The 23,556-nt window shown below is 41.7% G+C and overlaps 1 protein-coding gene across 3 annotated transcripts in view; it reads right to left on the reverse strand.

Moving 5' to 3' along the window:
* The window catches only part of gpm6bb (glycoprotein M6Bb), a 167,701-nt gene that overhangs the window by 17,540 nt on the left and 126,605 nt on the right, over positions 1 to 23,556 (reverse strand). For all 3 annotated transcript variants that reach the window (XM_048540258.2, XM_048540259.2, XM_048540260.2), the window contains exons 2-4: positions 13,895 to 14,081; positions 9,932 to 10,088; positions 3,123 to 3,294 (exon numbers count right to left, since the gene is read on the reverse strand). In XM_048540258.2, coding sequence (XP_048396215.1) covers positions 3,123 to 3,294; positions 9,932 to 10,088; positions 13,895 to 14,081 — 516 coding nt within the window. The remainder of the gene's footprint in view (positions 1 to 3,122; positions 3,295 to 9,931; positions 10,089 to 13,894; positions 14,082 to 23,556) is intronic.

Consider the following 23,556-nt stretch of genomic DNA (forward strand, 5'->3'; position numbering starts at 1 on the left):
TTGTGTTAACAAAATACGCATTATAGCAGAACTACCTGTACGACAAGACCTGAAGGAGGAGGAAAGGGTGTGCATATCAGGATATCCCATATGCAAATTCGAAACATGCATGTGACGAAAGCATGTTTGTACACAAATCGTGACAGAGAAACCTAAAGGCAACCAAAACAATGCTTCCACGGTCTTGAGCACAAGGGAGCAGCCATGCAGTTCTGTTAGTTCTGGTCCCAGTAACATATGCCGCAGTAGTAAACAACACTGTGTTCTCTATTAGAAATCTGGACTCGCATCCAACCCCCAACTTCCATTCCTCCTGACGGGGAACACTACATCCTGGAAGACAGAAGGAAGTGTATCGATGAGTGGGGTGTAATATGTTCATATGGTGTGGTTATCTTGTTGAATAGCTAGTCACTGTACAAGCTGTGAGATATGGAGGCAACGCTTGCAGCAATTCTTGGAGTAAGGTGAAAGTAAGGTGAAGCTATTCATGAGAAACTTGAACAGATTATTGGTAAGTGAGTAAAGAACCCAAGAAATTGGAACAGAAGTAATACACATTGGCCATCGAGCTTGCTTCACCATTCATTATGATCATGGCTGATCTTACTCCTCAACACCACTTGCTTGCCTGCTCCCCATTTCCCTCAGTAGAGAATTCCACACTGCTGGGAGTATGGTGTATTCCCCAGTAGTCAGGCTGGTGGCGCTGTTGGTCAGTTTTGACATTCAGAAGCGCACATTGAAATCAGTGAATTTTTGCAGCACTGCCTCCAGGTCTTCAGGGCTTTACTTCTGGTGTTGACCTCCAATAGTTTATTGCACTACAACCTTCTGAGCATGTGTTCAGAGGGCTTGGAGGCATTCTCAGCAATATGAAGAGACATGATTGCATTCAGTTTTACAAGAAATATAATATTTTATATTCTACATCCTGTCATGAAGTCCAGTACAGTATTAGCATTTCAAAATGGCCTTATCCACTTGATATGCTTCTTATAAGGCTTATGAACCCACCTAAATGGTTTTTAGTTAATTTAATAGAACTCTTTGAGGAAGTACATGCAAGATGGATGAAAGGGGATTCTACAGGTTTTTAAAAGTGGATGTAGTGTAATGGGATTTTCAAAACAATTTGCTGAAGTGCCACGTGAGACATTATTACACAAAATTAGAACTCATAGGATTAGGGTCAATATATTAGCATGGATTTAGGATTACTTAATGGAAAGAATGCAGAATAGGAATAAACATAACTGTTTCTGTCGAGAGACTATAATTTGCAGGTGCTACAAGTGACTTGAGCTCACAGACTTGTAACATATGGCTCCTTTATGCCAGTGAGAAGCAACAGAGGTTTATATGCAGGGATCTGTTCGCCACAAATAAAAAGGAATAGATTCAAAATTTTTAGTTTAATTATCCAGGAGCTTGGGGGAACCTATTTTTTCCTGCTTTTCTCCATGGCAACGCCTTGGCAAATCACAGTCAACTTGTCAACTACTCCTTTCTCCTGTGGTATAATTTGTGACCATTTAAAATTTGGCATTTGTACATTTGTCCTGATGAGTACAAGAGAAAAAAACTTCAGCAACATGCCTCTCTTTTATTGGTGATTATATTTCACACCTCGCTTATAACTAGTTTTATCCTCCCTGATATCCTCCCTTCTGCAAACAATGGTTTGAAATGTTTATTGAATAGTCCTGCCAGTTTCAACCCATTTTCTACTAACACTTTGCCTTTCAGAGATTTCACTCTACATTAACTCATTTTTATTGGTATAATTATAGAATACTTTTTTTAATTTTAAGAACTCTGCTTATATTGCGTCCTTGTTTTATTTTTAAAGCTCCTCTCCGACATTTGTGTTTTCTTCTTTCATTCTAATTCGTTACGAATCTCTACATTTATCCTCTATATTTATTTGCAATGGCCTTTCAAAAGGTCACATGGTTAACTGACTGTCTTGTGTGCCAATTTCCCTTCCCACCATACCTCAGCACAATCTTCATTTTCTAAAAATCTGTCTGACTCCAACTGGTGCCCACGGTTTTTGTCCCTTTCTACTTGCACCTCAAATTTCCAAAGGTACTCATCTCCATTTCTCAATTATTCTTTTTTAGTCTGGTAGAAATAAGAGGCAGGACTTATATCAGAAAACTGGGCATCATCTAACCCACCTTTCTTCTGTGCAGTACGCTTTGGCTTTGGCCAAGCACAAGGTAATTTTTGTGAGAATCAGAAAATTTAGTCCCAAAGCATTATCGACCATATTATGAGACAAGACAGTCTACTATTGCCATTCTTCTTTAACATCTACACAAAAGTCATAATTAAAGAAACACTAAATGAAGTACAGAAACAAGATGCAACAATTATTATTGAAAATAATGAAAAAACAACAAGGTTGGATGGCTGTATTCTCAAGTTTGAGAGCTTGAAAGGAGATAACTGAAGGAAGATCAGGTGTATATCGACCAAGAGGCAAGAACAGAATGATGATATTTGGTAACTGGAATTTGCCTACTACAGGAAACTGAAGAGGAAAGCAAATCATGGAGAACAAACATAGGACCTGCCTTTGGGCAGATAACTCCCATCACTACAGTGACCAATTGATGCACTTCCAACCAAATGTATCACATTAAGATCTGTATCTGTAAGTTCAGTCACAAGACAGTATCTCTTAATGTGTGCATTAATCTTGAGTTGAAATTTGTGTCGGTAGGAAGTACACAAAAATTCAGTACATCAAAGTCTATACAACTGACAACTGCAGTATAGAATAAAAATAGTGCGCTTACATATCTCTGGTCTTTGCATTAATCAGCAATGGAAAAAAAAAGCTGCCCTACACTTAGTGAATTGTGCAAATGTGTGTTGTATACATATGTTCCATCAGAGCTAATATACTCTTCCATTGACACCCCGTAACCTGATCCATCTTAGGTATGTTGGGACTGTCACAATCCAATGTTACTCAAAAGGTACTTTTCGGTTTAATTCCATGCACGTGAAGTTCGATCAGCAAAAAGATGCTGCTATCATTTGCGATTCTCCTTTAAATTTCCTGAACAGAAGCATATGCTCCTAACAGATGATGGCAAGATGTTAATTACCGTATTGTCGGACGTCCACACAGATATCTTCAATCACCTCTGTCAGATTTGCCGGTGGGTTGTCGATGGTCTGACAGGTCGAGCGCATGTTGTAATAAATAAAAACTGGAATAGCAGAAAAGCCAAAAACTCCCAGCCATGCTATTCCCAACAGGTAGGTCAGAAAGACAAACTGGAGAGAAAAAACAAATTCAAACAATCAATATACAGATGGACAGATAAGTATAAAGCAAACTGATTATGCGATATCAACATAACATGAAGACAGAATCAGCACATCTCCAAAATGCTGTTTTGGGTCCACCGAATGTAAGCTTTCCTACTGTGCACCTGCTTCACACGCTGACAATATTCCAGCAGCTCCCTTACAAATACTGGTACACTCCTGCATGAGGTATTACAAGTGCTGACACATTTCACGCTCGTCCAGATGCATTCCAGTGTTCTGGCAGAATACTGCCGTGTTCCCAGTAACACATTCCAACAGAAGATTGCCATCTTCCTCATTACAGGATAAGGGGTCAGTCATTTAAAATTGAAATGCAAAAACTTTTTTATTCTCCCAGTAGGTAGTGAATGTCTGATCTTCTCTGCCCCACAGAATTTTGTAGGTTAAATTGCTGAAAACATTTGAAGAGAGGTAGATATTTTTGAAACACCTGGGAGGGGGGGTGGAGGGGGCCCACAGCGGGCTACAGAGAGCTGGCATGCAAGAGCAGTTGATGCCTACAAGATCTTGTTGAATAGTGAAGCAGGCTTGAGACGACAAATGGCTATTCGTGCTCCTATTTCTTATGTTTTGGGGGAATACTGACTCAGTCTAGTGTAGTAGTAACACACGGGCAGCATGTTAGTGCTTAGGTGGTTAGCACTGCTGCCTGTCTGTGCCAGGGACTCGGGTTCAATTCCATCCTCGGGCGACTGTCTGTGTGGAGTTTGCATGTTTCCCCAGCTCTGTGTGGGCTTTGTCCGGGTGCTTTTGTTTCCTCCCACAGTCTAACAATGTGCAGGCTAGGTGGATTAGCCATAGGAAAATCAGGGTTACAGGAACAGAGTGGGGAGAGGGTGAGTCTGGGTGGGATGCCCCATAGAGGGTCAGCGTGGACTTGATAGGCCAAATGGCCTGCTTCCACACTGTAGGGATTCTATAATTCTACATTCTGGGAGATTAGTGTCAAATTCCAGAGAATGCTGGCACGTTTCAATGGGTAAACTCTCTGAAGCTAGTGACATAATACAAAGGTATTTTCTCCACTCGGACACACACTTGGTGTGACATTGCAAGGAATGACAGTCTTCCAGGAACTTCCTGAAATTAATGACATTTGCTTTGGGGACCTTCTGCAATTAATGAAATACTCCAGGATGTCCCAGTTCTAAGTGAATGACTCTGTGCCAGCCAAAGCAAACAAAATATTGGTATGTTAGCAATTAGAGAAATCTGATAACAGATGGTTCACAGTCTGCAGTCTGATTTAGCAGATATCTGGCATCCCCTGGCAGATTACTGAAACTTGCTATTTTGAGGGATGTATTTACCCTGACCCACCAACGCCTTCCCCAAACTTCATGCATTTAAAGACACATAAGAACATGATCATTAGGAAGCAAAAAAGATCATTCAGTATGTTCAGTAAGATCAATGTTAATCTAATTATGGCCTCAACCACTTTCCTGGCTGCCCCTACCCTTCGACTCCTTTGTTAGCCAAGAATCTGTTTGCTTCTATCTTAAAAATATTCAGTAACTCTGCCTCCACCACTCCCTGGGGAAAGAGAATTCCACCAAATTGCAATCGTCTGAAGGAAAGAAATTCCTCTCATCTGCACCTCAGATGGAAGACTCTTCATTTTTTAACTGTTTCCCCTACTTCTAGTCTCTCCCACAAAGTGAAAGGTTCTTTCAGCATCCATTCTGTCACATGCCTTCAGGATCTTACCTGTGTCAGGTGACGGCCAGCCTGTCATAGCCAATTCCTAGGATGAAGGAGTTATTCGATGCAATATGTAACTTTCTAATTTAAATGGTGTTTAGCCCATCCAATCAGTTTGCTCAAATTGTTCATTAATGTTTTTAAATTCACCACCTTTCAAGTATTAAACACACATGCTTTTATTTTGCATCATACGCCATACATATGATTATTTCCTATTATTATTGCCTCCCCTCCCCCAGGAAGGTACACCCCCTATCTCTAGGGATACAACATTAAAATGAGGACTAGCACTTGTGGCTTCTGTTAATGCACTGGGGTTATGAAGCAAATTGTGCAGAAGCTTTTGTTTACTCCACTTTTTTTTCCCCTTTATTCATTCATGGGATGAGAGCATCGCTGGCTAGGCAGCATTTATTGCCCATCCCTAACTGCCCTCTGTGGGTCTGGAGTCACATGTAGACCAGACCAGGTAAGGATGGCCGATTCCTTACCTAAAGGACATTAGTGAGCCATTAGACTCTTAATTCCAGATATTTATTGAATTCAAATTCCACCATCTACCATGGCAGGATTTGAACCCAGGTGCCCAGAACATTATCTGGGTCTCTAGATTAATAGTCTAGTGATAATACCAGGAGGCCATCACCTCCCCAATTTGCAGTAGCTTCTTTTGATATTGACCTTTTCAGTACATAAGGAACAACATACATTTTCTTTTTAGACTGGAATGGAGGTCATGTACTGCTATATCACTAATATACTGAGACAGTTTGCAATTTCAAATCAAGTGGGATGGCACGGTTCACATTTTCAACTGCACAGATTATGGCACTTTTCGCATAGTGAAGTTGTTACGTTATGAGACAAAGTAGAAGCGGGAATCTAAGAGTTCAAGGAAAAGCTGCTAAATACAGCCCTTAGATTTGTCCAGCTACAGTCTGTTACAGACAGGTGATTCCAGAACAAGCAGAGATGGCCAAAGCTGGCAAACAGAAAGCATTGCTTTTCCTTCTGTGTGTGAGTGAAAAAAACAATAAAATCTAAAGACTCTTTGAAAAAAATAATGAATTTTGACACAAAAGACCTAGGTCCACCTGATAAGCTAGTGACTGAGAAAATAACTATTGCTCTGCAGATAACAGTGACATCATTGCTAAATTCAAAAGAACAAAGTTTTGAGGGGCCTGGTATCTATACTTCTAACTTATAACAGTAACCATTTCTCCATGTCTAATTTCACACTGTATACCAATGTCCAACTTACATTCCTGTTTCCAAAAGATCCTTTACAAGTTTACAGGCACCACACAAGCAGAGTTTGAGGAGCACTTCAATGTGATGGGGACAATGAGTTGACAGCAGCTGACATAGATGGTGCAAGGGGAGTGAATGTGAGAAGTAGAAACTTGAGGGCCAAATATTTCAGGGAAAAAAAAATGGACCTTTTAATCATCCTCAGCATAGACAGGGGAAGCCTAGTGGTAATTATTGCCCAACTGTTAATCCAGAGAACTAAATAATATTGTAAGGATTTGGGTTTAAATCCTACCATGGCAGATGATGGAATTTGAATTTTAAAATAAACATCTGGTATGAATAGACCAACGATGACCATGAAGCTATTGTCCATTGCCGGGGGAAACCCATCTGGTTCAATAATGTCCTTTAGGGACAATCATCCTTTCCTGGTCTGGCCTACATGTGACTCCAGACTCACAACAATGTAGTTGACTCTTTACTGTCCTCTGGGCAATTAGGGATGGGCAATAAATGCTGCCTAACCAGCGACACCCTCATCCCGTGAATTAATTTTAAAAATCTCAGCAGAGCCTGCAGCTGCCTTCAATCTGCCGAACCCCATTCCAAAACACCACCCCACACACCTGGAAGGAAAAACGCACCACTTGCAGCATTTTTATTTTACCCTGAGGCAGGCGCACACGGCTGGAAAATATCCTGCCACGAGCCACCACCTCCAAGATGGAAATCCAGGCTATGGGACAACATTTCTGACTTTTCGTAAGAACGATTTTGACACTATCATCGGGAAGGAGGGCCTCAAGTAGTTAGTTCCCAGAAAGCTGGGCATGGATTTGGGAAAGGTCAACACATTCAGAATTTGAAGGCCTGAAGGTAGGAACATAAAGACAATTTAGAAGCAGGGTTCAATAACTCACACTTTGTGAATCAACTCCCCTTGCAAGTGGTTTCCTGAATGGTGTTGACTTGGTTAGCAGGCATCAAATGCCTGGTGAGTCGTAGCTTCAAAACAAACCCCAGATCCTGCCAAACAGTAGAGCTACCAATTTCCAGAGTAATTCTCTGTCAACCAATTGATTTCGTCATAGATGGGACAGATATTTTATTTTTGCTGACGGCAGTTTTAGCTCCCAATACATAGGTATTCCACTTCTGTGTGTAATGATCTTGTGGTGCATGCAGAATTCTACCAATCCCACACCCAGCTATAAGTTTGCAAATACAAACCAAACAGAAACACCATTATTTCCATTAGGATTTCAAATGTAGAAGTAAAAATAGTTGGCAGAAATTCTAAGACAGCGTTCTGAGTTTCCACTTTATAGCGATGTTGCTACAACTCATATCCCAGGAACATCAGGAAGCACAAGGAAAACTAATCAGTTTCAGCTGATTGAACTGTGAAATTTTCTAGTCCTGGAGCAGCGTCCATTTATCCTGGGTTCTGTCAAACGGTCAATAGAACCTCCCTCAGAAAGGAGGAGAGATCCAATTAAAATCAAACACCACAGAGGTTTCAGGGTCAGTCTTGCCTACATCCACGTGGAGGTCCTTGCCACGCAGTCTGTGGTATCTAACGCTTTCTCTGGGAATGTAAGTGAATTCAAAGGGCCTGATGTACAGCAGTAGTGATGACAAGGCAATGCTAGTGCCAATGACCCCAGGTCAATTTGCACTTGTTTAGATATCAAATGGTCAACTAGGAATACACTTACAGGAATAAATCCTTTGATGTGACATTAAAATGATTTGCTGTAGGATTTCTAAAACAATCAATGGCAGAAACATCCTAGAGATAATAGGGGAGTAGGATACTTATTACTGTGAGTTTTAGCAAAATTTTTAACCATGATGATTTCTTGCCAAAGTGGTTTCTGAAGTTTTGAGAGCAGTTTCAAGACTGGCAGTTTGCAAGGGAAACAAATAGTCACAAAAGCAAGCAAGCCCAGAGCTGTATGGATGTCCAGAGATAATGGGAACTGTAGATGCTGGAGAATCCGAGATAACAAAGTGTGGAGCTGGATGAACACAGCAGGCCAAGCAGCATCTGCTTGGCCTGCTGTGTTCATCCAGCTCCACACTTTGTTATCCCTGTCTGGATGTCCACCTGGAATACGAGAGAAAAGGCTAGTTGCTGGGTTTGCAGGAAGAGGACTTCACTGGAACAAGAACAAAACTGCTGGTAGTTGAGCTGAACTGCAGCTTACTCTCTCCTAGGAATGGCCTTGTGCTTCTATAACTGTAATGATATGACAAGGATAACTAAGGTAAGATAGTTATAAACTTCTCCTCTCAACTTTGGTCGCTAAAACGCTGTGGTAAATCCTAATTTACAGCACTTCATAATTCACCAGTTGGCTTTTGGGTGTTTGATTCATCAAAACACATTCACTTTGCATGCTGCCCTTACATGTCCAGTCTCCGATAGTATACAGTCCATCGAACACATGTCAATACCTGTTCTATTAGCTGCCAACTGGGAGGTTTTCTTCAGTTTTATACCATCATGTACTGCTGATAAGTGTTCCACTCAAAACTGGTGCACACACAAGGCTAGGAGAGGTGGCTCAGTGTGGTCTCACTACCTTCTGTTTGTTTTCTCCTTCTCCAACCAGGAGGTGAATTAGGAAAATTGGTGCTATTCAACAATACGTAGCTGGGAGTCAGTAATATCACGGTGACCACCAAGTTTCACAGTTTGAAGGGAAATTCAGCAGCTTTCAAACACAAAAAGAAATCCTAAAATACACAGACGAACATTAAAAAAGGCAAGAAATCTGCCATTTTAAATAGACTACTTCCACCAAATGGCTTAGCTCATGAGAAGGTTGCACCTCATTTACCTGTGCATTACACTGATGGAAACAACTCTTTATGGGGACCTTATTGATATGAAGTTTATCCCCTTACACCTGTAATTGCTAATGTAATGAAAGACCCGTAGAGGTTTTAGATTGGAGCATTCCCAATAGCAATTTCCTTAAAAAACATATTTCAATTAAAAAAAATACTGGCATGACATTGGTGGAAATGAATTTCACCCAGAAATCCCAACTTCTAGATGTTGACACGTATCAGAAACCTCTTTCAACTCACCAAAAACTGCATGAGTATTTAGTTCTATATTTGGGCTCTGTAACAGTTTTCAACTTCACCTTGCATTTTGTTACTCTGCAGTGTTACTCTACACTGGCTGCAAAGCAGAAGTGTCTTGGAGCTGGTCTCCCAACTTTTATCGCATTGCACTTTTGGAGATTACACACTCAAAGTTGCAGATCAGTGTTGACTGTTGAGCAATGGAATCTAAAGTTGCACGCCTACCCATTGCCAGCTAATACTCAACAAGATAAGATCCAGGTCTTACTTTCAGGAGTTTCTGAACTAAGCACCATTACCTCAGAATGCTAGCTTCACATTACAAATATGAGATACGTGCTTCAAATGTAAACACGAGATCGAAATGATCATCCAGTAAGGCAGTGCACTCACACTCAGCATTCTTTTTGCCAACCCAGTCCTTTGCTGTAAACCCATAGCTTTGTTTGTCAGGTATACTTGGGACAGCAACACAAAGATAGTTCTGAAATGAGGAACTACAGACTGTTGTTCATACCATTCCACTGATGCAGCGTCCACACACAGTGGTCTTGAACTCGCCATGAATTTCCTTTACAGCGCTTGTGGTGTAAAACCCCTCTGCCAGAAGGATTATTCCATAGAGGAAGAAGAATGAAGCAATTCCATAGATGACATACTGCATCATCTGGATTCTGAAGAGAGAAAAAGAGGTAGATGTCACACATTGCAGCGCAGACGTTTTCCAAACTGCACATCTGGAAGAAAAAAAATAGGCTTTCATGTCAAACTTTACTTTTCAACTGATGAGTAAAAACAAGAGTTTAAAAAAAGCAAATTGGCAAAATTAGAGGCAACTTTGATTATTGATTCAATAAGTGAATGATGCCAGAAAACTGAAATCACAAACGTTGGAAGATACACTCTCCAATGTGTGCAGAAGTCATAGCTAAGTTGTAGAAAGCTATGAAGCAGATGGTTCATACATTGAAAACAAAAAGTGCTGGAAGTCACAGCAGGTCAGACAGCATCTGTGGAGAGAGACCAAGCTCATGTTTCAGGTTTGAATGACTCTTCATCTAGACTCGAAACGTTAGCTTGCTCTCTCCATGAATATTGCCTGACCTACTGTGATCTCCTGCATTTTTGCTTACAGATCTGCAATAATTTGCTCCTAAATGGTTAATGCATTTGTCTTAAACTCTTTTTTGATAGGCACACATTTGGAATCAGTGGGTTATAATTCTGCACTAAAATGACAGAAATAAACATTGAAACAATCTATTAACCATTCATAAAGTAGTACCATGTAATTTCTGTACTAAGGGCCAGGTTTTTCACTTGTTTTGTTCCCTACTCTTTAAAATACAGCTCAAATTAATAAATGGATAGCATCGCAACCGGAAGTGAGAGGATTTACGTGAGTAGTGCTATCATCCTTACTGTCCCCGGTTACAAAACTTAACATGACATCCAAAACAGCAGCAGTTCAAGGCATTTTCCTACACACTGGGGAGCATCACATTTTCAGCAGTGGGCTGGAGATGATTAATACAAAAAGCATAATGACGTGAGAAACCCTCCATGGAACGTGGAGGAGACAGTCTGGATGAGAATTAAATTAAGTAACATCTCACAATTTTTCAAAACAGAACATCTTTGATTTTCAAAATCATCCTTTTCTCTTCAAATTGCTTGTAGATGACAAAATTTTACATTTATATAGAGCCTTCCTTTCTCTCTCTATCCAGTGTCTTCATTGAGGGTTGCAAAGCAGGGCAGACACCATGTTATCATCACGAGACAGGACTATATCAGCCGTTACAGGAATTGAACCCAACCTATTAGTAGTATTCTGTATCACACTCTTGACCATCGAGACATCGGAGCTAAAAAAATCTCTTCCCCTAGTACCTTCAACATAGTAAAATGCCCCACGCAATCAAACCAAAAATTAACATTGAGCCAAATGGAGTCATTAGTGACTAACACTGCAGACCATCTTTGTTGCTGCAGGCCATCCCCTGGACACTAGGGACAAATCAATAGAATTCACAGCATGCAAACTGGAACAAACTGAATTACAGGAGATTGCTCAATGTCTCGGTGGGGTCATTAGAAAGAAATATATATTACGTTGTGTTTCTCTTTCATTGCAAATCAAAACATCACAAGATGTGGAGACGATGAGCTACAACTGTTTTAAAAATAGCTCCATTTTCCATTGTGCCCCTTCTTTCAAAGTAGAACTCATCAGCCATGTCAGCAATGAAAGTGCATACAACTGGAGCAGTCATATACAGAAAAAACAATGTTCTATGAACAAGACTGAATGTTTTCGTAAGCACTCAAGTTCTCTGAACTGCTGATCTGCAGGGTAATTAGATAGAGGCATAGCTTTATATCCAAAGGCTTTTATGTTCTGAAGAAAATTGCACCTTTAACCAACTTCCCTGCAGTCCAAATTGTAACTCACATCGCCTTAAAATAAAACATCTCCAGGAATAGCCAGGGATCCACAAAATGCCAAATAAATTCCTCCTGTTAGGCTAAACTGCTTCCATAGCTAACTGCTTAAAAATCTATAGCAATGAGGTCTGTCCAATCCAGATCCCAATGCACAAAGAACTACAGCAAAGCAGACTCTGAATGGGATAGAAACACACCCAAATGTGGTTCTGGGAGGAATGTGAAAGTAAGGTCAGCCCAAACCAGGAGGCTGGAGCCTGGCTGAATTACATTGCAAACCCCCTGTCTTGAGTAGCCCTCAAATAAGAGGCAGAAAAGGGGGATGGAAGGATGCTGCCCATTCCTGAGCTGGCAGAATCTTTTCAGAGGGCACGAGGAGCGCTCCCATCTATAGCGGAAACATTCATGTGTGCCATAGCACTTCAGCCTCCCGAATTTCCCCAGGAGCGGAGCCAGCCCTCTGGAGAAAATCTGGTAAAAGAGAAGCAGCTGCTCCCTGGAAAACAGCGCTGAAATAGTTTTGCCACTTTGAGGATTTTCTAGAGAAAATATCTATTGGAGGCCGCCCAAGTGTGGGGGTTCTCTGGATATGGAGAGCCCATGGTTCCAGTTCAGCCTTACACAATCCGCCAAGCCAGAGAGAGTCTCCAATTTCCACATGGACCAAGGTTAAGAGGTTCCAGGGAACGACACAGCCTGCAGTTCAGATCCGACAATCGAATTATCCGCTGCACAAACTGAGGGTTGGCTGACTGTCTTGGGACTTAGCAGCTGTGTGGGGCAGGCAGACTTCATACATGTTACCAACCTGTCAAACTGTCGCCCTCCCCTCTTCTCTTCTCTTGCCACCACCCAACCCCCACCAATTCTAGTTTCCACACCCGTCCTGCCAAACATTGGCTCCCACCACCAGAATGCAGCTGCACTCCCACTCCCAGAGCTGCAAGTTCCTGCACTGTTCCCAGGTTTATTAGGACCTAGGACTGTGTCCACTGCTTCAACTCCAAATCCAGATTGACTGAGGCCTCAGAAATCCATTATATATTGGGAACATTCCTACCTTCAGCTTAGGAGGGAATCATTCAGAAAAGCGACAGTTTAGACAGAGCTGGAATATGACAAATTCTAATTTTATCAGTGCCGTTTCCAGGGAAGGAGCTGTAGGTTACTAGGCAAGCTAATCCCAGTACCACAGGTTCCCCATTTATAGGTGTCTGATCATAACTGGCAATCCTGCTGGTTGTATATTCCCAGTTTTAAATAAAGAATTAAAATTCAATAAACTAAATTTATTCTTAAGTGTTCTTGGGATGTGGGTGCCAATGTTTAGAACAGCATTTGTTTCTGATTCTAATTGCCCTCAGGGGACTTAACAGTGAATCACATAACTGAGTCTAGAAATCACATGTGGGCCAGACCAAACAACGACAGTGGATTTCCTTCTCTAAAGGAAATTAATGAAGCCATTGGGTTTTTATAACAATCGACAGTGGTTACATGGTCACCATTAAACTGGCTTTTACTTCCAGACATTTTTGTTTTGAAAAATAGAATTCAAATTTCATCATCTGCCCTGGTGAATGCGAATACATGTCCCCAGAACATTGTTCTAGGCTCTGGATTACTCGTCCAGTGACACAAGCTCAGACATTACACAATTGGCTTGACAAGCCCACTTGTGTATGGTTTTCAGAATTTGCTGGGCAGTTGGCAGAATGTGATCACCAAAAGATCACCCAGGATTACAGAATGCCTTTTAATTTAAAAAGAAGAAATTTGACTATTTGGCCCACTATAAATAATCAGCCTTGACGTTCCTCCCAACATGGTCCAAACATAGAACAGCCGATCCTCTGACTCACTACGGGTAATGCCGCAGGAGATCTGCTTCTTTATTCAGAATAAATAACGGCTCAGGGTCTGCTGTCAAGCAGCATTTCCATTCGACATGGGGCACAGTAGGAAGCCACCACACTGACTAATCTTAAATTAGGGCTTTTCGGGGATAATGTCACAGATTTTACATACTTACACATCAGTCAGCAAGGCATGGTCACTTGAGTTGAGAGAGAAGTATAGGGACACAATCTTTTCCACCTTGGTTAGAGCCACATGGCCACAGCCGCAGAACAGCGACACGCCAGAGAAACACAGAATTGTTGCCAGCAGCGACGCATACGGAACTCCTCCAAGACACTTAATACAGCACTCAAAACAACCTGAGGGCAGAAGAGAGCACAGATGTGAATGGGAAGCTCCCGCATATCTAGAAACACTTCGCCAGTCAAAAATGTACCTGCATTTCTCTAGGGAGCAGCTAATTGCCCAGAAGTAAGAAGGTACAGAACATATTGTACAAACACTTTCATTCAGACCGCAACTGTACTATTCAATGCATCTGATCATAAATCATCTGTTTTTATGTTCTGAAGATGATCCATTTTCTACTTAAACCTTATTTCCAACAAACTGAAAAGAATACTGGAACATGACTAGGCCAGTTGGCCCTGGCGCTTGCTTTGCCATTCGATAGCATTGAGACTGATCTCTAATCACCACATCATCTTCCTGCTTGAACTCTATGTTCTACCTTTCCACCCTCACCTAAGAAAAATGGATCAATCTTAGTCTTAAAAGAACTTAGTTCTGGTGAAGATCAGAAGAATCCCATGAGCCTGACAGTATAATCTCATGTTCCTGGCAGACAGTACTATGATTTTCTAACCATGAATTTTAAAGGATGGGTATCACCACAATTTCTTTAGACAATCCCTGTTGGACCTGTGCCACTGTGGGACACAGGTTGTGAAACATCACAAGAGCTACGAGATGACCTTTCTCCCGAGTGATGATGAAGCATCCTTCTATATAAATTGACAGCCAGGCTGCTGGCCCTGACCAGGATGAGCTAATGCACATAGTTTCCATTTCTCCAGAGTGGTGGATCCTGCTTCCAAATGTAGGTTGAGGCTAGAAATGTCAGAATCCTGAAAACCCTGAGGGAGGATTTGAATAGGGCCGCATGGGCTTTTAGAATATTATTTAAAGAGCAATTTGAAGGCATGCAGTTGAGGTGGAACCCGCTGAAGTTACCAAGTTCTACAATGTGGAGGGTGCCACGGATGTGCCCTTGAATTCCTGGTAGGTCATTCACTGGAGTCCCTCCTGGAATCCTGTAAACTCCAGTGATGTCAGCGGTCATGATCAAGGGTGCGCGCAAATGTAATCCAAGTGTCAACCTCACAATTCCATTTGTTAAAAAAGTATTGCATCTTCCCCTGTGAAGCTGATTGAATGCACGAGGCAAATTGACTTTATTATGTTAAACATCTCTTCCATCTAATGTAACCCTGGACAATAGACGACTGGCAATCCAGGAGTCGGAAAACCCTGGTTTGAGAATCTACTAGATGCTATATAATTTTGGTGCACTTCTTAGGCATTTTCAATGGATCGACATATATCCACATAGATACAGACAATGAGATAACAAGGTGTAGAGCTGGATGAGCACAGCAGGCCGAGCAGCATCAGAGGAGCAGGAAAACTGATGTTTCGAGTCTAGACCTGCTGCTCTGATGCTGCTTGGCCTGCTGTGTTCATCCAGCTTTACACCTCATTATCTCAGATTCTCCAGCATCTGCAGTTCCTACTATCTTTAATACAGACAGTTATCGTTTTCAAAGTCAGTCCATGGACAGACCAAACTGCCATCCTGGGATATGGTGTTGAGCTGTTGGGATTGTATCTGCCATCCTTCACAGACAGAATAGCAATATTAGCCACTGATGCAATGTTAAGGAAGCAGACTCCTCAGGGATGGGACAAATGGGAAGCGAAGAATATTTTACCTCAGTTCACATTGGTAACCCTCCCTGACACCAACATTAATGCAGTATATCTTAGCAGCTGGAAGCACACATCCTTCCAACTAAAAATAATGCATGATACAGTGAGTTTCAAAAAAAAAAATCAGGCAGACTCAACATTAAAGCCATTTTTCTGTGTTCAAGGACATCTTATAGCCAGGTCCCTGGAACAGGTCAGATGTGCGGTGACTTGCAGGCAGGATAAAGCCAGGCAAGTGTCAAAATATTTTCCTGCAGCATAGTTTCCTTCTATTCCACACTTTTGTCACAATTGGTACGGGACAAGTACAATGTCTGTGAGCATCGTTGCACAATTGCAATCAGCACCATTGGTCATTCTGTTTTGTGAGCTCTCTGTTCTGCTACTTACTTCAGATTAAATTTGTTGCTGCCAAAGTCTTTCAGCATCGGGATCTAGGGCCTAGTGTGGTAGATGGAAACCACTTTATACTCTAAGAAGAGTCTGTCATCTTAAATAAGATGTAGTATATTGCATGCTAGCGCCTAAAGACAAATTACCATTCAGTGATAGACAATGTTGCAGAGGCTATGAGGAAGACCCAAATGGTACATCTTACTCCTTCAAAATCCTCAGGTGTCCTCCCACCAAGTCTGGACCATCATGAATGGATGGCACACCTCAGCATTAGCCCTTTCAGATCCTTATACAACAAGTGCTAGATTAAAGTCACTGTGGCTTAGCCAATGTGAAAAACTGCCAAATAATGCAGTGAGGTTACAACTAGTCAGAAACAGTTGTGATTATAAATGTTGTATACTAATTGTTACAGGGCAAACAAGAGTATCTGAATAATGGAGTTAGATTTGGACAGAAAACAACACATACAGTGAAAATGGATGACATTGCAAAAGCCATTTCAGAGCACTGCAGATGCTGGTAATGTTAAATAGAAATGGAAAATGCTGGAAATATTCAGGCAGCCTGGCAGCATTTGAGACAGTAAACAGAGTTGGAGTTCCACGTCCATAGAAAGGGGGTAAACCCGAACGTTAACTCCATTTCTCGCCCTTTAGTTTCTGTCAGACTTGTTGAGCATTTCCAGTTTACGTCTTTGTACAGAAATCTGTATTGAGATATCTGGATATGAATTCAGCACAATCTCCTCCAAACAGGAGCCAAAATCTCAGCATTACATAAATTAAAAGCAGCAACTTTTTTTCTGGAGTCCATACAACTCATCATTAATACAGAACACATTTACATTCTGACAGATTTCAAAAATGCAATTAAACTAATGAGATTATGTTATTACCAACATCTTTAATATACTAGCATTTGTAATCAGCTCCCAGATCTATAATTGCTCCCATTCATAACATATTCAACATCTTTAACGACTCCCAAAATGCAGAATCAAATTCCAAAATCTGTCATCCACTTAAACAGGCAATTTAAAAGCTGAATTATCTGTTTCTCTAGATACCAAAAAGATCCTCACTCCCTTCTCCCCCATAAACCATTTAGCTATTGGGGAATGGAGTGAAGCTCTGAAAGGGCCAATGCTGAAGAATACATTAGGCACTGCCCGATATGAAGATGTCGCAAGGACTCATGGAGGGGCAAGAAAAGAACACCAGGATTTCATGTAGTAAGATGCAAAGTGTCCCTCAATGTCTCAGTGTTCCTAGTAGTTCATCGCATCACTATAATGTCTACCTGGTTGTTAAATTACATCTTGCTTAAGCCTCTCCTTGTTTTCCAGGTAGTTTTCCTCTGCCACACCAAATCAACCAGATCTGATAGTTTCCTGCCAACAAAGAGGAGGACAGCAACAAATCTACCAGATGGATTTTATCCAACAATGAGCTAGGGTGAAAATCCATCTTATATTAACCTTGACTCACTTCCACATGATCGTTTTCCAAATTCTGTTTCTAGGTTATGCCTGGGAGCTGTTTATCTAACCAACAATAAAAATAATTGTTTCTCTTCTTGCATGTTTCCCTACAAAAAATGTTTTCTAACTGTAATGGAAGACAACCGTGATAAAGCTGATCACCAAGACTGATAATGACAAAGGAAATCATACCAGACATGACAGGAGTACCACTGAATGCTCTCTAATTCCTTTTACTGGTAAATACAGTATACAAATTGATGCGTTTCTGCATTGGTTATCACATTAACGCTGTACCATACATTCTGCCAAACCTAGTTTTAACAGGGAATAATTAAATCCTTTCAGATTTGTTTGTGGATTAATACAAACAAGAGAATACATTCTAACTGGCAAATGTGCAACAGATCTCAAGCGATATATGTTGTTACAGGAGTACTGCACAGTCTAAGATGTCATCTCTGATTCAAGAGGTCCCACAGCAACCATGTGAGGAAGAAAAAAGGTTTTCTCCCCAGTGTTCTGGCCAGTGTGTATCCTCTCCAACAATGCCTTACACAAAACAATAACCTGTTCATTTATATTACCTGTGGGGTCTTGCTGTGATCAACTGACAGCCATATTTTGCACATTGTAATCGTGACTGCACTGTGAGGTTTTCTGAAGTAACAAAATATTCAACATAAATACATATTCTTGGTATGACGACACTGTACATGCTTTTGTACAGTGTATGCAGCTGGTTGCAAGTTTACCACTAATGTGAAATACCGAATTAATGACAACCATATCTAGTCTTGCTATTAGAATGAAGTTGCCCAGCTATCCAATATTGTGCAGTCTCTGAACAGCAAGAACGTGAGTTTGATGAAAGTAATTCTCCTGACCATTCCAAGAAGACATCCCAAGAAAGTCTCATTTAACCCACTGAAAATAAATCCTAAATTTAGAAGACCAATGTCTATCCTACTCCATCAATCAGTGTGACAAAGGAGAAGTCTTCTCAAAAAGAACTTCATCTTGTCAGTGAGGTGGTGGTGGGGGGGGGTGCGGAGGTTACAGTGACCAAAAAGGTCTCAGATTTAAGCTTCAGGTCCTGGCTGGGCCAGAGGTGACAGCAATAGAGTAGGCCATTTGTGCCTCTGAGCAAGGAATGGGTGCAGTCAAATATATAGTAGTGCTAAACATTATAAACTGGCACCTGGATTCCACTGAGCAGGGATAGATGCTGCATTGATCCCGTGACAGCTAGCTTCTGAATGAATTTCTGCTTGCTGTGGAAGTCTCAAACCAAGGCAATCACACTCAGCTTTCAGACAGAAGGGAAACAGAGAGAAGATTTGTGACCGCACACTGAAGATCTCTGGCAGCTTTTAGTTGCTGTTTTGACAGCAGATTGTGCGTCTCCGTTATGACGAGAGAGCAGATGGCCAAAATTACCAGGAATGAGAGAAATTAGAAACCAGGAGAAACTTTTTCAAACATGCACATAAAAATAAAAACCTGACTGTCACTTTGTACCTGTTCTCCCTCTCACCTATCCCTTCCTCCCACCTCAAGCTGCACCTCCATTTCCTACCTACTAATCTCATCCCGCCTCCTTGACCTGTCCGTCTTCCCTGGACTGACCTATCCCCTCCCTGCCTCCCCACCTATCTTCTTTTCTCTCCATCTTTGGTCCGCCTCCCCCTATTTATTCCAGTTCCCTCTCCCCATCCCCCTCTCTGAAGAAGGGTCTAGGCCCGAAACGTCAGCTTTTGTGCTCCTGAGATGCTGCTTGGCCTGCTGTGTTCATCCAGCTCCACACTTTGTTATCTTGGATTCTCCAGCATCTGCAGTTCCCAAATATCTCTGTCACTTCGTGCTGTCTGCTAGAAAACATAAACCTCTGGGGATTGGATGTGGAGTTGGAAAAATAAACTGCAAGTGAAACAGACCGAGTCATTCCAAGTGCAGTTGGGGGGCAGGGGGAGGTGTGTGTGTGTGTGTGTGTGTGTGTGTGTGTCTGAACGCGTGTGTGAGCACGTGTCTGTGTGTGTGTGTATGCATGTGTGTGCAAGAGGGAGGAAGGAGGAGGAGGATTACAAAAATGACTGAATGACTGAGAAGTGCCTGTGAACGCCAATAGATACCTATTTTAATTGTGCTGGAATACAGCCTTGCCTGCTAGTAGTGCCATTCGAAAAGTTTGGATCGACATCTCATGATTTTCCAAACGTTGGCTTGAAATTCACAGCCAATGAGTCCAAATTAGTTGGCCATGCATACAAAGTCAGGAAATGATTTCTCACAGATAACCCACACAAGAATATTCTAGTGACACCACGATACAATTCGATATGAACTACCATCACCCTGCAGTGCTTTGCAAACTGTTCCTCCTTTTGTTTGCCTATCACTTTTCCAACAAAGACGGTGGCCCCCTTAAATCCTTGGGGGGAACAGATGTACAAGATTCCTTGAACGATTGTGTTGTGATTGCAGGATTCCTATGGACACAATTGACCGTAACAATGAGGCTACAGCACTCTGAAGGAACGGGGAGTTAAAAGCAGACTTGAAGGGAAACTCCGGCATTGCTCTTCGCTTATTCCCATGGCCTTCTGATCTCTCACAATAATCCAGGCGCCAGAACTGAACAAATCCCCAGATCCTTCCAAGGAATGCAGGACCGTACTTTTTTTAAAAAACTGTGCCACTGTTTTAAACACTGGGAAACAAAAGACTGAAAGTGAGAGTCTGCTGGCACACACAGTTTACACCAAAGTGAGGTACTCTAAAGGGCAGTTGAAACCAGGGAATCTGCATTATCTAAACAAGCCGGTTTACAGCTTATTCAATGTAGTTAGGAAGGTTAAGGACAGGGTCTAACAAGGGTGGCTTTTCAGAAACTGCTAAGCCTGTCCAGTATATCATTTTGAACAAATGAAGTGAATGAATGTACAAACCAAAAGAATAGTATAGGTCAGAAAGTAGGAAAACATGAGATCTGGGACAACAATGGCCTAAACTTGGCAGAATCTTCCAAATCTGTCAAAAGAATTTGAAGAAAAATAAACTGTACAAATAATGGCTTGATAATGAATGTTTGTTGAGATAGATTTTGGCGATACAGGAAGGATGCTGTGGAATTTTAGGAAAGCAGTTGTGTTGCAGGGCAGTTTTGCTCAGAATGTTGAGTACTGATTTTATGAACTGCTTCTTTTCTGATTTATTGTCTTTTAGATTTGCATTGTGAAGCTAAAATTACAGCCCAAACCTTGTGAGAAACAACACAAATCTCTCTCGGGTCATCATGACCTTGCAATTTTCCTTCCTTTTCAGTCAAACAGGGGGTTTCCAAGATTATTCAATCCAGTGGTCTGACAATGCACATGGGATCTAGCGCAGGGAATGCATTACATCAGAAAATGAAAGGGAGCTATGCTGGTATGTCGTTACAGATGTTGCATAGGTTGCGAATGACTGCTCCACATTCAGGATGGTAACACGGAAAGGATATGGGCTTACACCCAAGATTTCATCACAAAGTAATTTTGTTCAGACGTTGGGAGCCTGAGTGACGAACAGGTAAAGCTGAGCTTGGAGACAGCAAGAAGAGTAGAGTGGAAATAAGCAAAAGGAAGACATGTATTCCAGGCTAAAGCAGGCAGGGGAGTTTTGGGTGCAGTAACAATTGCCAAAATGTGGGACCAAATTCCAAAATCTGTCATCCACTCAAACAGTCATAGATCATGAAGTTCAAAGGTCATTGAGCCCAATCAGCTTGGGCCTGCAGCTCTTTGTAAAAACTATTAGCCTCACTTTTCTGATTGCTCAACAAATTGTAGCCGTTCGAGTATCATACAGTTTCCTTTTTTATATGGCTGATGGATGTGGTTCTATAACTCCTGCAGGCAACATGTCTTCTCATCTTAATCTACAATCAAAATTATTATTCTGCAAACTGATCGTGAGGCCGTGATGCTCTCCTGATTTAGTTCTGTTAAATGATGCACATTAAAACTTTACTTTTCTGACAGATCTGTTGTGTGCTTCCAGCCTTTTCTGTTCTCAATGCAGATTTCCACTTTATTCTATTGTCATCAATTTTACTGATAAGAGTCAATTTATTCTGCCGGTATCCCTTCTCCTCCCTTCCTCTTATACCCTTGAGCCCCTCCTGAGAGAAACACTCATGCAAGAGTTACATTGAGAACTGGTAAAATCACCCAACACTTCCCTGCCTGAGGCTGCTCAAGCAAGAATCTCAAGTTAAAATGTGACACATGCACACGGGACGTGTGACTGAAGATTCAAAGCACCATTTCTGGAAATTTAATTCGCATCCAAGTCAGGGTTGGTAAACAAGGAAGGATAATGGGCTAATGATGACCCAAGCTGAATTCGGAAGATCAATATTCATGAATGAAAGGCTTCAGTTCAGGCTTCTTACAGCAAGGGAGCTCTCTCTCTCTCTCTCACACACACACACACACACACACACACAGACACACACACACACACAGACACACACACACACGCTGCCTTCCAACACATCTCAACCATTTCCATCCTTTCAATCTTCAATGGCCATTTTGTTTGGAAGTGCCACTGTGCTCTTCTGTAAAGTGCTGCGGATTGAAAACATTCTTTTGTCTCCCGGCCTGTAAAAGAAGTGTTTCCATAGAAACATGGTTACTAATGAGCGAGTGATTCGCTGGGACCTGGCCCCACAGCACAGTTGTTGACGGTGGGTTGAAAGAATTCACAGGAACAGGGCTTTGGTGGAGGTGGGGGGTTGGGGGGGTGGGGGGGGCAGGGAAGGGGTTCGCTGGTGCAAGGAAGCAGTAACAAACAGAAAGAAACAAGGGTTTTATGACTATATTTGTGGCAGTGACTAATATTTAGACACTGAAGAACAATTTGGAATATCCTGAAGGAGGTGGTAGAGAGCAAGAGAGACAGCAAGTGAAAGAGAGAGAGGGCAGGGGATAAATCCGTGGCACAAATTTGCTATTGATTTTTCTTTTGGATTGTGAAATATTTTTGACCAAGTGGACCATTGAGAGGCACCGACCATCACTTCGATACCTATGCTCCTCCAGTAAGTAAAAGGAGAGAGTGGAAGCTTCCAGCTGGATGTACTGGTCCTGCCCACTAGCTTTAAAATACGGTCTTCTGGCAGGAACTACCAATTCTCCATTTACTCCAGCAACAATCTGCTGGCTATCTTGTTTGAATTACACTTCGCCCTGGAGAAATACACTGAAGATGGTGTGGAAGAAACCTTGTTCTCACTATTATTGCTCCTCCTGAAGAGGATTCGATTAGCTGTCAGGCTTGGAAGGAAGTGGATATTTCCTATAGCTTCGGATGACCTGCTTGTATTTGCATGTCATGCTTTATTAAAATTATTCCCTCTCCTGATCATCAATATTACTGTCCAATTTCCCCGTGCTGCTTCTTACCTAACAGAAGTGAAATCTTCTGACTAGAAAATACTGTCAGAAAATAGTCACTCCTAAATCGCCTCATTCTCTCTCATTTTCCCTTTAAGATGCTCTATAAAATGTGGCTCCTTAATTATGATTACCTGTCCTAACATCCCTCTATGTGGCACAGTGGCAAATTTGGTGCGATAATTGCCTTGGGAGGTTTTACTATGTTAAAATACACACAAATAAAAGTTGTTGTAGTTGCATCCAGACTTTATCTTAGGGGCCTGCTGTCACCACGCAGAAGCTTCCTGGAACAACATAAAAGCTGCCCACAGTGACTTGCATGGGAAAGTGCCCAGGCTCCAATTCCCGCCAACTCCCTTAACATCATGAAGGCAACGTATGAATAACCCAATCTTTCTGTTCTGCAAGGCAGGCTACTGGAATACTGATAGGCTACAACAGGATGCTGCCTCCCCCAACTCTGCGCAGAAGTAACGGGACCGTGCCACCTTCTACACTCGACATTGAGTTCAGTCACTTCAA

The sequence above is a fragment of the Stegostoma tigrinum genome, chromosome 12 (genome assembly GCF_030684315.1).
Source record: "Stegostoma tigrinum isolate sSteTig4 chromosome 12, sSteTig4.hap1, whole genome shotgun sequence".
NCBI classification, from domain to species: Eukaryota; Metazoa; Chordata; class Chondrichthyes; order Orectolobiformes; family Stegostomatidae; genus Stegostoma; species Stegostoma tigrinum.